The sequence below is a fragment of the Myotis yumanensis genome, unplaced genomic scaffold, assembly GCF_028538775.1.
Source record: "Myotis yumanensis isolate MYYU_CA2020_CCGP unplaced genomic scaffold, mMyoYum1.0.hap1 SCAF_1, whole genome shotgun sequence".
Taxonomy (NCBI): domain Eukaryota; kingdom Metazoa; phylum Chordata; class Mammalia; order Chiroptera; family Vespertilionidae; genus Myotis; species Myotis yumanensis.
In genome coordinates this window covers 119785867-119801819 of record NW_027223752.1, presented here as the reverse complement: position 1 = coordinate 119801819, position 15953 = coordinate 119785867, and the positions used below count along the sequence as shown (strand labels likewise).

Here is a 15953-nt window from a genome sequence, read left to right as displayed (position 1 = left end):
TAGGAAACCTGGGTGGCAGGGAAGGGAAAATGAGATGTAGGGGTAGGGGACTGACTGTGGGCAGAAACAGAGCCCCATTTTATCCACCTACCACCAAGTTCACAACCAAAGAGCATGTATGTTTGTTCCCTAAAGGGTCAGAGGGTCCTCTCACCCCAAACAAGGATGGCAGGAGTGGTGGCATTTCATAGGCCACCAAAATCAAAATCAGTTATTAGAAACTTGTTTTCATGATCAGCTCCCTCTCAAACCCACCTCCTCCCAAACTGCTATCCAGTGATCTAGTAGAGTTTTCATTAAGAATTCAAGCCAGGCCTGGCCAGAGTGGCTTGGTGGTTGAGCATCGACCTATGAACCAGGAGATCATGGTTCGATTCCCAGGCAGGGCACATGCCCAGGTTGAGGGCTCGATCCCCAGTACAGGGTGTGCTAGAGGCAGCAGATCAATGATTCTCTCTCATCACTGATGCTTCTATCTCTCCTTCTCTTTTCCTCTCTGAAATCAATAAAAATAGATTTTAGAAAAATAATTAAAACCAAACAAAAAAAAAGGCAAATTGAGCTATGAATAATTGTTATCAAGGATTTAGAAGGGCAATGAGATAAGGCCACAACACTTTAAAGTCCACACCTAAATAGACACTGAAGACATGACAAGCATAGCTTACTAATTTACCTCCAAGCCATGGACCCTGGCTTTCTGCTACTCAGTGCCTTCTTATAATCCAAATTCAGCATGTTCACCAAATTTCCCCAAATCTGTTTTACCATCTCTCCTCCTAGCTATCTCTTTTCTCACCTCCCCCTTTCTTACCCTCTCACACTTAACCTATCCATAATGTGAGATGAAAAAGAAAAAATGCTCCAGCTACATTAAACAAATTTTAAAAAAAGGTTATGACACATTTCTTTCTATAAACAACTTTTACACTGACAGGCTTCTTTCAGAAACCCGAGAAAGCCAGCCTTCCTTCCTTCCCAAGAAGTTCAAAATGCTATACAGGGTTAGGGAGAACCCCAACCTGGGACATAATCCTACTTGAGTAATCCACAAAATGCACTCTGTGCACCCAAGTACTAGCCAAGCAGCACGCAGGGCTCATGGGCTTCAGTGAACACCAAAGGTCCGGTTCCTCAGGGAACTCAGAGCCTTGTCAATCCACACTCCTCTCCCCACCCTGCCGCCAGCCCCAATTTAAGAACACAGGCCTCCGGGGCCCTGGAAGTATGCAGGTCATCTTCACACCCCAGTACAGTCACACCATGCTCTGATGCTTCATTCTGGTGTCTGCTTGCCCCAGACCCAAATGCCTATTATTTTAGGTTCCTAAAATTAAAATGCCTAAACTGCTTTATGATCAAGTGCTACTTAGGGTTATATTATTATAACCAACAATATTTGGAAGATCAAAATTTCCAAACTCTTTATCCTCAACAAAGGCCTTCTTCCTGTTACTTGGTGGTGGTGGCAGCTGCCTCAGGATCCCCAACCCCATTCTCTGTCACTCACATGGTGGGTAAATGAAGGGCAGCGGCCTCTGAGAGAACAGGGCAGCAGCCCAGCCAGACTCCGGGCTCCAGAGCGAACAGGGCTGGCCTGCCTCTCGGCCCCACCCCTGGTCTCTCCCAGCACTGGGAATGCGGCTCTTTCTATACCCTTCAAAGGATGCAACTGCTTAAGGGAAGCTCTGGTGACAGTGCTGTGAAGGGAGACTTCCCAAAACAAAAGGTTGTTGCATTTTCAAAGTAATGAAGTTGGCTGCAGTGAAGGGGAGGGAGGCATTTGTTCTCAGGCAAAATCTTCAGGGTTGAGTAAATGGGACCCCTGGGTAACTCCCGAAGCCTGGATGAGCCTCTACTTGAGAATATAAATCTCTCCCCCACTCACCCTCCCATTTCAAGAGGGGCCTCTGCACAAGAACAGCCGCCTAGAATCTGATTTGAAAGGGGCTGAGAGGTCCCTGATCCGACTCTCCAAAAGGAGGACCCATCCCCCACAACCCCCACAAAGGTGGCCGCTGCCTAAACATTCAGTGACAGCTAGGAGGCCCGCCTGCTGCCTCTGCTGTGCTGACTGTGCAACTTCCTTAGCAAACAAAAGAACTCAAAATCAATGTTGGTGAGAAATGCCAGGTCCTAAGGACCCTCAGGGGGGAGGCGCTGCAAGGGATGACTCAAAGCAACAAACCCAGGGAATCATCCTTACTTATGTGAAGGCAGGAAACGCCCTCTTCCTGAAGAAGTTTCTCCTTAGCCCCCACTTAAGGGGGAACATTCACTTTGAAAGGCAAGAGGAAGAAAAGAAATCGCCAACGGAGAAAGGCAAAGAGAGAAGGGAAGAAAGCATCTTGGCTGTGAGTCTCAGAGAGCATTTGTTGAAAACAAGATATTGTCCCTTTAAGCATATAAAAACAAGGCCCTTGAGCACGCAGTTCTCACTCTGGTACACAATTATGGGTGCTTTCAGCTGTCTAGCACTACTTCAAGTGCACTCTTAAACCAGACTGTCAATGGCATGTTGAAAGCTATTTTGCTGGCTGCTATCATTAATAGCAAAGTGGAGAGCTGGGCTGATGAGAATTAAATATGGGGGAGGGGCGGGTCACAACCAGTCATTACAGAATTACCCATATGAGAAAGGAGACAATGCCACATTAGGAAATAAAGTTCAACCCAGAGTATTCCGATGCGGACACAGACAGGAGAGGCCGCAGACACAGCATCCCCCACCCCCACCCCAGGCAGATGGACTCGGGCCAGCCCAGAGCCATATGGGGACGCAGGAGCCACAGAGTCGGGAGTGTGAGAGCAGGAGTCCTTGGAGATCACTCCTGCAAAATGTCACCACCTCTCCTCACTCCCCAAGCGGAACCCCCCTCCACACTACGCTGAAGACTTGTGGACTTGTGGCTTCCGGAACACACTCACTGCCTCTCTACGCACTGTAGCCGCTTCTGGAGGAGTCTCCAATGGCTTCTGCCTAATAAACCCTGTCCCTCCCTCTAAGATGCGGCTCAAGTAACAGTCTGGGTGCAGTCCTCGACCGACTCCCCTTTCCCAGGAGGAATAAGCTGTTCTGCTCCTGTGTCACTCGGCCATATTAGCACTTACCTCACTGCATTGCAATGACTTATTTAGATGCCTGACTCCCTAGTGGAAGGAAGGGTGTCTCATTCACCAGCCCCAGCCCACACCGAGCACATCCCAGGTCCCTAATCACCGTTTTGGGAATGAAGCCAACCCCCTCATTTGACTGATGAAGAAACTGGATGCTGAGCTGTGGGAGGAAGCCTGCAGAGCCAGAGGCCAGCCCACAATTAAAACCTCCACTTCCTACACACAGGGCTCAGGGAATCAGAATTCTACCCTCTCAGTAAAGAAAAACCAGTGGGTTTACTGAGCACCTACCATGTGCTAAGTGCACATAAGAGACCCCAACAGAGGACCTTAGCCCATTACTACAGAAATGAGATAATGAAGTGTGAGAAGCAGAGGAAACCCCACTGACATTGATGACCTTTTTGTTCCTGGTGTCCCAGAATTTTGTACAGCAGATGGGACAGGAAAACATTTTCCTACGCAGGAAGAAAAAGGGAATTCACTCCTTGATTGACTCACTCCTACAACAAAATGGAAATGAAGGGCCTCTGACACTAGACCCTTCCTACATGAGGTAAGGAGGAAGGAATCCAGAGAAAGAGCTCTGGGCCAGAGAGTCCATGGAAGGAGTCTTAACTCAGAAGCCAGGTTCCCTCCCAGGCAGTTTCCTTGATTGGTAGACAAGGGAGCATCTGTCCATCTCCCAGGTCATTTAGTGATCACATGTATAAGAAAAAGACCCAGGGAAGCACCACATTGCACTCAGAGAGGCCGGAGAAGGCTGACAGCCTGGAAGATGGGGGGTGGGTCTCCTCCTGGGTGGACAGGGCAGAACGAAGAGAGCTTTGAGCTCAGTAGAGACCACAGCTGAGTAAGGCAGGGACCCAGGACAGTGAGAGGAGCTGTGTGATTGGAGGAGACTGTTCCAGGGAAAAGTCAGATGGAAACCAGAGTGCAGAGGGGTTCTTAGATGCCAGCACTGTGGCCAAACTGATACTGGGATTCCTTCTTAGCTCAACACAGGTGCCACACAAATAGGCACTGCCCTAGTGTAAGTACCTGTGTCCCCTTCAACTTTAGGAGTGGTGCCATCTTCTCCCTACCAAGACAGACTACTCCTGGGCAAGGTCTTTGTAATCTCGCCACCTGCTGGCTCCCTCTGGCCACCCACACCCTCACATTGGTCACAGAACTTCAAGCTGTCGTACCTGGAGATTTTCCAGCCCAAGCCCCTTACTACTTATGTGAGAGGACCCAGAAGGGGAGATGACATGGAGATTTCCCATCTCTCCCTCAACCCCATGTTCATGGCCATCACCATGGCTTTCTGTGTCTCTGAGTAAAAAGTTCACAGGTTTTACCGCTTTACCTCATTCATGAACCTTACCTCTGGGATCTTTACTACTTATACATTCCATGTATCATTCGCACCTCAAATCATTAATTGTGCAAATAACTGGCAATTCAGACGAGGACCGTGGGCAGAGGTTCAGCTGATATGGTTATACAACCCAAAGTGGGGTACTTTGGACTTTGGTGTAACCAGGTTTGTAGCCTTAGCCTCTTGAGATAACAGCACAGAAAAAAGCAATAGTAATTAAAGGCACACAGTGCTATTAGTACCCGAGCACTCTTCATTTCTTGAGTCTTGCTGAAGAGACCTGGGGTTGGGAGGAAAGGCTTCAGTGGCAGCTCTACTGCTAACAAGGGGCTGGATGAGTCAGGATACATCAGCTCCCCTGCTGGGCCTCAGTTTCCTAATCTGTAACTTGAAAGGTTTGGATGAGAAGCCACAGGGTTCCCCCAGGTTCAGCATGGCAAAAGGAAGCTTGGAGAAAGAGTTGCTCAGTTTCCAGAAAAAGCTGACCACACAGTGTTGGCATGAGGCTGCCCCCAAATAAAATGCCTCAAGTCCTCTTTCAAACCCTCAGTGCTCACCAGTGGAGGTGGCCTGACCCAGTGTCTCACAGAGTCAGGGCCTCAAACCCAAGGCACAACAGTTGCTCTGAGGTGCTTGTTTCTAAGTGGCTTTGTGATTTGTGGCTGACGCTGCAAAGCCTGCACAAGAATAAGATGGAAACTGATGAGCTGGTCAGCCATCCTCTCTTCCCTGCCTCGCTGAATCACTCTTGACATTATGTCTGGAAGCAAGGGCTTGGAGGGGTCAGTGACCTCTTCAAGTCCCAGGCCAGGCCTGTGATTTTTGCTTTACCATAATTAGGGACGGAGGCAGAAGAGTGAGAGGAGAAACCATTTATTACTTCTCTGGGGTTTGACAGCTTGGAAAAAGAATGAGAGGGAGACAGTGAAACGGCCAGGAGAGAAGCCAGCCACAGTGAGTTTAACCTCTCAGTAAAATGAAAATGGGCTGGACACACCTCATCAGCTGCCCTCTGTCAATACAGGGCCCATTTGGCAGAACCTGTGTTCCAATGGTGGTGCTGGTGTGAGGATGTGTGTGAGAACAGGCTGAGGCCGCCACACTTCCCAAGGTGCTAGCTCAGGAGATCATCTATTATATAAAGAAGTACAGACAGTCCCCACCCCCAGCCCTGAGCTTAAAGATGAAGAATCCAGCCTGTTTGTTCCAAGCAGATGTAATCACACGAACAGTCAAGTCTAGAGGGCAGGACACTGCATGAATAATTCAAGCACTCCAGTCACTTGATTGTGTGTGCAGATAAAACACCAGTCAACCGCTAAACAGGTCAGCTGATAAACTTGTTTGCTCAGGCCTAACCACCATCCGCCAAATGCACCCAAGACCCACTCTACAATTAGTGGCTGGATTTTCTTCTGCAGAAAGCTCACAAGCCCAGGGAGTGGCCAGTCCCTTTAGGTCAGGGTTGCACTTTTCTGCAGAGGTTTCTTCACCTCCTTGTCTCTTTGTTCCTACATAGCCATGGGTGATTTCACCCAACCCAGAGATTGCCATAAACCCTGCAAAGGCACAGCCTTCAAGAGCACACATAATCATGCTGGGAAGCCAATGGGAACTGAGGCTGGAAGGCAAAGGTGGCCTGGATTTGAGTCCCAGGTCTACCTTCTTGGCACCCCTGAAGCCTTCGTTTCCTCACCTACAAAAAGGGGATGGAGAATCTATCTGCCTCTGGCAACTGACAGGATTAAATGAGACAATGTAGCCAAACCTCAGGCATTCTCCCCTTAAGAGCCCTATCTGGGGAATGGCCAGAGGTCCCAGATGCACACAGCTGCTCTTACACAAACCCCACCACCAAATGTGTTAAGGTGGTTAACACTTCCTGAGTTCAGTGTCCTAAGGACTCTGGGAACAACTTTGCTCTGCCAACCAAGGTAGATTTTCTGTGCCAAAGAACCATCTACTCACACACAGGGGAACACCACCCATTCAGACCTCAACATGCAACAACATATTACACCTTAATTATGAAGCTCTTAGAATAACTACTGCTATAAATTTTAAACCTGAGTGCAATTACCCTCTTTAAACACACCCAAGATACTAAGCACTGAGGGAAAAAGAAGAGGAGGTAGAGAAAGGGAGGAGGTGGCACCTTGCATAAGACCCCAAGGTCCATGAACACCTGGGACCCCAGTTCCACTTCATGCAATCTTATCACACAAATCAGAACCAGTCAGTTCCACCTCAAGTTGGGCAGAACCAATCTCCTGAGAAGAAACATTTTTACATCCAAAGCGGTATCTGTTTATGATTTCTGTGGATCAAGGAGTGGAAACCTGGTAGCCTTCATGTGCCTTCCTAAAGAGCTAATCCCTCAGGAAGCCACAAGCTGACTTCCCACATTGCTCAGTAAACTCTGGCCCCTTTCTGGCTGCCCTTCACCCAACACTGGGGCTCCCTCCAGGAGTGGAAAGGAAACTAAGATTCACAAGGCTCTATGCAAGCCACTGGAGCAGACAGGAATCTCGGAGCATTCCAGAGGTCACCTGCCCTTCTCACCCGCCCTGGGTCCTGCCCCCTGAAAGAGCAAAACCTTGTAAACGGCTGTTAATTTACAGCAGAAAATCCATTCAAGTCACGGTCACCAAAAGCTAGCATGAGTCAAGAGCCTTCTGAGATTTCAAGAACACCAATTGTTAAAAAGAACAACAGGCCTGTGCCATTTATACATGCCAACACTAATCGTTGGCCAAGCCAAATTATAGGCAGCCTCTCCTTGGAACACAAATACACAAACAGGCCTCTCCCACAGCCCAGCCTAGCACCAGGGACTACTTACTGATAGGCACCCAGATAAAGGGTGTTTGTATTTGCTCAGTTTGAGGTATACTGTTATTAGAAGAGTGACAATATGAGTAGTTTACATATCCATCAAGCAGCACCATACTAGCTAAACTGGTTTGACTTCAGGATTTCAAAGGTGAGCTCAACTCCCAGTCATCTCAAAAGTCCTGGCCAGGCTGCCCCTGGGCAAGTTACTTCACCTCTCCAGTTCACCTTCCTTCTCTGTAAAATGGGAAGGAGACTGCTTTCAATTTAAGAAAGAGCTGAGAAAGTTCCCTCATAAATGCAGACAGAGCATTAGGGTTTTATTTCATTCCAGTTATATTTTTAAGCAGTTAGTGACTTGTTCCCTTTAAGTTTTGACAGCTCAGCTTGGCTTTTAAAACTCTTTAAGTTAAATCTTATCAAGGCAGAACATCACATTTTTGCGCACACACACACCCCTCCTGTATTTCCTCTTGAGAATTTTACATTAAAACAGACACAAGCAGCCAGCCACCTCTGGGCTTCAGGAGTTCTAAAGCGGACCCTGAAGGTACAACTTTCCCTTTGCCCCTTTATCCTCCGAGACCAGAACAAATATCACAAGCTTGAAAGCTCAATGTCCAAGAAATTAGCCAAGCCTCATTTCAAGGACTGGATCCATTCATTCTTCCAGGTGAAGTAGGAGGAAGAGAAGAAGTAGGCTCATTTTCAAACAGGAGGGGCCATAAGAAACCATGTATGGTATGTTTTTAAATTCTGAGGTATATATATATAAAATTTTTTTTAAAAGAAAAGCACTTACCTGCTTGTGCATTTCAATGTTCAAGCCATAGGACATCTCATAGTACTAAAAGTGAAAAGAACTACCATTAACAGACAACTCAGAAATCTCTCCATTTTCCTAAATCAGCTTTTGGGAAAGTTTTGGTCAAACTGTACTTTCATGATACATTTGCTAAAGAAGTTTAAATCAAACCCCAGCCAGTAACAGTGTGGTTTAAGGGCTGAACACCAGCAAGTGCTGTTCTCAAGAACATTATACATACAGTAGTCAGAGAAGCTGGGCCCTCCCTTCCACAAGCACATGTGCCATATATCCTGTTTATACAAGGTTCGGGTTCAACAGGGAATCGTGTGTACACTGGGACCCTCTTGTCCTCTGAGAGTTATTTAGCAATGTGTCGAAGGCCTCTTATGTGGAAAGCAGTTCAGGGAGGCGCTTAAGTGCTTTCCATGCCCTCTCACAGACGGATGATGTAAACTCGCTGGAACAGACACTGGGAAAAGGGGAGAATGGCCATCTACTGCCCAGGGCTGATAAGATTCTCAGTTGGGAAATCCCTGAGAGGGCAGTGGAGGCTCTTCCTCCACTCAGAAATGTCTGGGGAAGGAAATGGATAGGAGGGAGGGTTTTATAGCCCACTGGCTAGATCCCTGGGCTGCAAAGTTTCCAAACACTCCCAAGAGGGCTCTAAGGGAAATTTTTATCCAACCCTGATGTGGGGTCCTGTCCTACTCGCCAAGACAGGACAACCAGTCCTCTGGGAAACCTTCAAAACATGAACTAAAGGGGCACAAAGGCAGGGCAGAAATGCCGGGCCTGGGGTTTGGGTTTCTCTTTCTGCCTCTCCTCTCGCCCACCCTCCTCCAAGTAGCCCCCACCATCCCCCAAGTAGCCGACTGAAGGAGGCTGGGAAGGCTCAGAAGACACACTAAGATTGCACCCGCCCCCAGGGCTCCAGTCTGCCTGCCAGCCCGCCCGCCAGACCGGCCCTCACCGCCTCTCACCATCACATAATGGCGTTGCATCTCTGTCTTCTCGTTCGCCAGCTTGTCGTATTCCACTTTGAGGCTGCAAGGGCAGGAGCAGCCGGCTCAGGCCTGGGGCCTGCACAGCCTCCCTGAGGCCCCAAAGGAGGGCCTCTGAGAGCCACTTTTCACTTCCCTGACGCCCCCCTGGGTACCCCATTACCCCAAAGCCTCGGGTCGGAGGGAGAGTGAAAAAACTAAAACTTCCCACGGCCAAGTGAGGAGACTGATAGGGCCACAGGGAGGCAGGTCCCTGATGCTGGCTCTCTACCCCCAGAACCCAGAGCAAGCCTGCCCAAGACTCCTACCCTCACCCTGGGGACCCTGCGGGCTGTGCGGGGAGCTGGGAGTCTGCGGGTGGAGAAGGGTTAAAGCAACGCACTTGGAAAGGGGAAACAAAAGGCAGAGGCCCGGCCACCCCCAAGCCCCGAGGTCTGGACCCCCACAGTCCCCGCGGGGGTGGCAGAAGCCACGGCAGGGACTCCCCTCCCCACCAGCCCGGGGCGGCCCCCAAGGCCTTACCTGTGATATTGAGCTTGCAGAAACTGGAATTCGTCTTTGATCCTGTCACAAGACTCAGCCACTGTGAATTTAAATCCCGGCTGTCCGGGTTGATGGGGAGCCTGAAGACCGCAAAGACAAGACGGGGAGGGAGGAATGGGGGCGGGGGACATCAGCTGGGGCTCCATGCGGCCTGGGCCCCTCAGCAGCCGCCCTCGGCTTCCCCCCACCCCATCCTCACCCCACCAGAGAGGCCATTCTCACAGACCCCCACCTTCCCAGCAAGTTTCTCAGCTCCCAGACGGGGATGGGGCAGGAGGGGGGACACCCCAATCTCTTCCGATTGGCGGTAGACCTTCCACCTCTGTAACGAAGGGATCCCCCATTCCCAAGAAAGATGGGGCAGGGGAGACAGGAGGATGAGTTGGGAGACTTAAGCGAGGGATCAGGGAACAGCGTGAAAACAAACAGGTCTCTGGAACACAGGCAGCCCACCCCCCCTCCCGGGCAGAAAGAGCCTCCTCTCTCAAAGGCACCCCCCATCCTCTTTGTATGAGCGCGCGTGCGTGTGCGCGCAGTGCGCGCGCGCGCGCGCACACACACACACACACAGACACACACACACCAGAAAGGTAGCAACAAGCAAAATGGAGGTGCCAGATAAACTGCCCCGTTTACCCTGCCATGATAGATGCTTAAATAAACCGAGTTGCAATTACTCACCGGATGTCTGCCTTGCGGATACATGGCAGGGAGGGGTCGTGATTCCCAGAGAGTGGAAGCGCCGAGAGTCCGGGCCCGGGAGATGCGGGGGAGGGGGGAGCCAAGCCCGAGCGGGGGGCGGCCGGCAAACCGAGAGCTCGCCCCTGGCCCCCCCAGCCCGCTCTCACAGCGAAATCCCAGAGTCGGGCGCCCACCCAAGCGGAGACAAAGAGCCGCGGAGCTGGCGGCAAAGTCGTCGGCGGGCGCCGAGGTCGGGCGGCGGGCGCGGGCTTTGTGAGCCTAGGACTCGGCGGGCTGTGGCCGGCCGCCTTCTCCCGACTGCGTGGAGCGCCTCAGAACCGGGGGCTGCGTGGACATTGTCTCCTCCCCGGCGGGTCCAGCACGGGGTCCCGAGGCCAGGGCCCCTCCAGGGGCGAGCGCGGGTCCCCTCCAATCACTGAGGTGGGACGGGGACGTCCCGGGGCAGACCCAGCATTGGTGGCGCGCGGGTCCGAACCCAGAGGCGGCTGTCGGCGAGAAGAGGAAGAAGGCCGGCTCCGAGGTGGCGGGTAGGGGCCTCAGGAACGCTGGAGGGTGAGGGCGGGCGCTCCGACGCCCCCCCTCGGAGAGGAGAGCCTGCTGTTCCGTCTGCTACTGCTGCTGCCGCCGCCGCCGCTAGCCCTTCCCAGGGCCGAGAAGAAAACTCCGGCTCAGTGGGTGCAAATCAGCCGACCTGGTATCCTAACTCCAGCGGCACAGAAAGCCTCCGCAAAGGGTCCTCGCCGTTCCCAGCTGCAGCGCCGTGTCTCCAGTGAGGAGCGCTCAGCGCCGCCACAGTGGCCTCGGAGCGCGCAGGCAGGACGCTGGAGGGAGACGCAGCCGGAGACCCGGGAGCTCTGTGGCTTCCTTCCTTCCCCTCGGCTCGGCTTAGCTCTCCGCTCTGCGCCACGACAAACCCCCTAAACACACACCCAACACACACACACACACATACACACACACACACACACGCCAAAAAGTGCCCCGGACCTGCGGATACCACACACAGACAGGCAAGGGGGGACAAGCACGAGGTCTGAACTGCCGCGAGAGCAGTTCCAAATAGGGACTGAAAAGTAACAAAATAATGTGGCAGCTTCTACCCGCGCTGGCCAATGGGAGCGCAGGGCCCCCACGTGGGGTCACCGGACTCAGCCTGCGACTGGGCGCCGCCGGGCCCTACGTCACAATGCCCTCTTGTGTCTAAAACTATGCATGAAAAGTAGCAATCAGGCCCTACCCGCTGGTGACTTTAGCTTGGGAGTGAAAAACAGCGCTCCTCAGATCAGGAATTAACCGAAACACACATAATAAATAGATATATATTATAGCCCTGGACTGCTAGAGTTTTTTTCCACCTCTCCCCCCCCTCTCGATCTACTAACAATTATTTGGTGGAAGGAGGAAAGAGAGAACAGGAATAACAACAAAAGGAAAAAAGACAAGCTGTACAGTCCTGAAAACCTGTGGCTGGTGTAATGTATCAGTTTATTCTGCAGTGGCGGCAAACGATTCCTCCCTTTAATCTCATTAGGTCTGCAGAGCAGCCCAATTAGATACTATAAAACAAACAAAATCACTTTGTCACGTTAATGTTTTCACTTCACAAGATTTAGGACGGAGAAAATGGTGGCTCCCAAAGTTGCCTCCCAACTCGGCTCAGAACTGAGGGTGTCCCTTTCTTTACTCCTCCTGCCCCCCTCCCCCCATGGCCCCCAGCTAGTCTTTGTTCTTTCGTCCTTTTCGGAAAGCCAAATAACGACGTCTTTGATGTGCAGCGGTTGCCTGCAAAGAGAAGTCGGGGGAACTCTTGCTAGGCGGGCAGCTCCGAAGGAAGGGCCTGCTGCCCGCGGACAAACAGCTCAATTCGCGCTGCCCCCACCGGGGGTTCTCTCCCGCTGGGAACAGCGGAGCCCCGGCCGCAGTTCCTCACCGCGCGCCGAGGCAGGGGTGTAGGGTAGGGGATGAAGTGGTGACCATGCCCGGGCCCGGCCCGGGAGCTCCGAGTTCCGACCCGGTTTCCTCGGCCTGTCCCGCCAGTGTCCCAGCGTCGCGGAGGGCCTGTGGAGGGGAGCGTGCAACCCTGCGGGTGTCTCGGCCGCCAGCCTCCACGCCCCGGGAGACGCAGACGCTCACCCGCCCCCGCGCGACTCCGGGACTCCCCGCGCGGTCGCACACATCACTCAAATCCCTGCCAACTGGCCCACAAACCGACGGTCCAGCTCTCCTGCGCTCGGGGTTGCGTCAGGGTGGACAGGCCACGGGGCAGCGACTCCAGAGCAGCTCCGAGACCGGAGCTGCCGCACCTCCCTCCGCGGGCGACTCCGCGTGGGCGACCCAGGTGGCCCCCGGCCCCGCTCCAGCAGCTCCAACCCGCGCGGGCACGCGCGAGCCCGGCGCGCGCCCCCCGATCTATATTTTCCCCTCATTAGGAGCCGAGTTCGCCCGCGCATCTTAATGAGGAGCTGCTAGCGAGCCGGCGCTGGAAGGCCCGCGGAGTTACACGTGAGCGCCCGCCTCGGAGCTCAACTTCCCCGCGCCCAGGCGCCGGCCGCCCGCCCTAGCCGCGGCTCCTCTCTTCATTTATTTATTTTCTTAAATAAAAACATAAATCGTGTGCGGCGCGCAACGAAGGGGGGAGGGTGGGGAGAAGCCGAGCTCGACAGATGCGAGCAGCATCTCTCCGCAGTATTCATTAGACACAAAATGGCTCCTCTTTGGAGCTTTCTTTTCCCCTCCCCTTCTCTGCCCTCCCCCTTACGTCACGGGTGGGCGCACCCGCTTCCTACCCGCCCCGCCCCTTTCTCGCTCCTGCGCCCACGTGGGGACCGCCAGTCCCGCCCCTGAGCAAGGTCAGAAAGGCCAATCAGAGACCGCTAGGGGGACTCTCCGTTAATGATTGGTGGAGCTTCCGGGAGCTGTCAGTCCGCGCCAGAGCTGTCTGTCAAAACCACGCGGGGTTGGGGAGCGCTGACAAATGCGGAGGCTTCTGAGCCTCCCGCTTGCAAATAGTGCTTGGAATGGCTGCTTAATTAGCTTTGAATGGCTTTTCCTTCCAGCTCAAACAATCTGTCACTACCATGTGGTATAAAGGAGCCATGCATAAAAAAGTAAGCAGAGGCTAAATATCAATTTGATTTTGTGTATCAAAGGAATATTTTATTTTTCTCCCTAGTAATGAAACGTATCAATTTAAATAATAAAAGGTAAAACACACACACACACAATCCCCCCCCCAAAAAAAAATAGAAAGAGAAAAAAGAAAAGCATCCAAACTCCATGGTTCCCCGACTTCTGCACACGCCTGAAACAGGTAATTTCTACGCCCGTGTGCAAGATTGCTCTCTCTCTCACCCCCCCCCACCCCCCCTTAAACTTGTGTTAATTGTTTTGTTGTCCTGAAGTCTACAAGGAGTGATGGGGGAAGGGTGGCCTGTAAAAGGGGTGGGGCGAGGAGGGGGCGAACTTTAAAGCGATCTCTTTGAAGCTGCTAATCAAAGTAGAGGGGGGTTTTAAGACCCCATAAACTGGGGATCCCACAGCAGGTCTCGATTTGGGAGACGAGAGGAGAAGGGGGAGAGCGGGTGTGCGTCTAGCCCGGATTTATTAAGCACAATGCCTTCAAGATGCCAGGACTCGGCGCCTCTTCGCGCCTCCCTCTTTCGGTATCAATCTGGACTGGCTCCGACGGCGCCCGCCCCAAGTGGGCCCATGAGCTCAGGCCCCAGGCCGGGTCTACGCGGGCTGTGGACATAAGAGCACAGCAGCTTCGTTTCGGGCTCGTGCGTCGCTCCTACCCCGACATCCATACTCCTGGGGACCCCACGACCCGAGCGTCCTGCAGGGTAGACTCCCATCGAGTTCACCTGTGAGCCCCAGCGCCAGCTCCTGGCCAGCACTTCAGTAGAGCCTGCGGCAGCGTGTGATGGATGTGGCCTGGCAGTTAGGAATGAGAACTGCGCCGGAGTGCTTATTATGTACAAGGCAGGGCGCTGCTACCCAGGCGAGAACTCTCTCCTCACCGCTCTCCTGAGGGAAGTGGCCTGGCTGGTAGCCTCATTTCACAGAGTAAAAAGGGCCGAGAAAGCTCAATAATTTGCCCTATGCGGGGCAGAAGTGTCAGGATTCTAATCCAGGACAGCCTAGGACAGCCAACCTCAGCTTCCTATTTGCTTGCTCGAACTGGATCTGCGGGAGCATTTGCTGAAAGACAGGCACTTGTTCATGCATTCGTATTCATCCATCCATCCATCCATCCATCCATTCACTACCAGCCCTTGGCTCCCAGTCGCTTCACACCCACTGTCAATTCCAGCTCTCCAGAGCTGCCTGAGCCCCTAGCCTGAGGAGGAGGAGAAGGAGGAGGAGGAGGAGGAGGAGGAGGAGGAGGAGGAGGAGGAGGAGCTGCGAGGTAACCAGGCCAGCACCCCTTTAAGCTCTCCACTGCTCTACCCCTACTTCCACACCACACCACAAATCAGGAAAAACAAGGAGAAAAATGATTTTTTTATGCTTGAGAAAGAGAAAATGAAATTTAAAAAAAAAACATGTATACAACACCCTGTCCAAAGCTTTTGACAATTATTTTTAAAGAAGGAGAGAAGTGGAGAGAAAGAGTTCAAACATCTCTGTCTCCAATTCTAATTGGAAAGGTTTCAACTGTTTATGTTACAAGAAGTGTCAGGGTCATTTGCTACCAGAGAGCTGACTTTTCATTGGTTGCTTAATTGAGTACCTGGGAGTCCACCCACGTGGGAGAGGAATTCCTGGCACAAAAAAAAAAAAAAAAAAAAAGTCACCCGGGTAAATAAGAAAGTCCGGCCTGGATTCTCTGAACAAAGGCTTCCAGCCCCTCTTGAGGGTGCAGGGTGGTTGGTGGGCAGCTGTTTGCCAGCCCCAAGAGCTGCTCCTCTAGTTCTCTAAAAATCATTGTCAGACACTTTAGATAAATGTTAATAAATGTTTTCTTCCTTTCTCAGGAATTAAAGGGTCTGGCTCAGGTCAGTCACCAGGCTGGGGCCTCTTATTTGAGGAACTAATCCCAGTGCCTTGGGTGGGGATTGTATACCTTCCCTTACAGCCTTTCTGGCGTTGGTTTTTTGGAGGTCTCTGGGAGGGACTGCCCAAAGAGAGGGGAAATCTCCCTTGCCCACCCCCTTCGATTGACTGTAAGACTCCTGCAATTGTTGGCCTTTGACTCCATTGCTAAGGCAGTTCTGTCTCCCCACCTTCACCCTCACTGCCCACCAGTCACCCAGGCCTTCCTCCACAAGCAAGCACCTCACCAAAGAGGAAAGGGAATTTTTATTTATTTAACCAACTCTTACATAGTGCTTACTCTGCCAGACACTGTTCTAAACACTCAACCGATGTTAAAGCACTTAATCCTCTCACAGTGAATGAAGTGGGTGCTATCAGTATCATCCGGATTTTATAGAGGGGCAATTGACATGCAGTGCTACAATGACTTGCCCAAGGTCACTTCAATGGCTGATGGAATTGAATCCAGGCAATTTGGCTCCAGAGTCTTCACTACCACGCCCCAATCTCTACAAGCTTGACTTTCCTGAAAATGCAGATCAGGGTTTTA

General features: G+C 52.1%; 1 protein-coding gene across 15 annotated transcripts in view; it reads right to left on the bottom strand.

Annotated features, from left to right (window-relative positions):
• Window positions 1–11411, bottom strand: part of TLE3 (TLE family member 3, transcriptional corepressor) — a 46416-nt gene extending 35005 nt beyond the window's left edge. For all 15 annotated transcript variants that reach the window (XM_070431244.1, XM_070431256.1, XM_070431250.1 and 12 more), the window contains exons 1-4: window positions 10346–11411; window positions 9644–9744; window positions 9101–9164; window positions 8115–8159 (exon numbers count right to left, since the gene is read on the bottom strand). In XM_070431244.1, the coding sequence (XP_070287345.1) occupies window positions 8115–8159; window positions 9101–9164; window positions 9644–9744; window positions 10346–10369 (234 nt within the window). In that variant the 5' untranslated portion in view covers window positions 10370–11411. The remainder of the gene's footprint in view (window positions 1–8114; window positions 8160–9100; window positions 9165–9643; window positions 9745–10345) is intronic.
• Between the last annotated feature and the right edge of the window lie 4542 nt (window positions 11412–15953).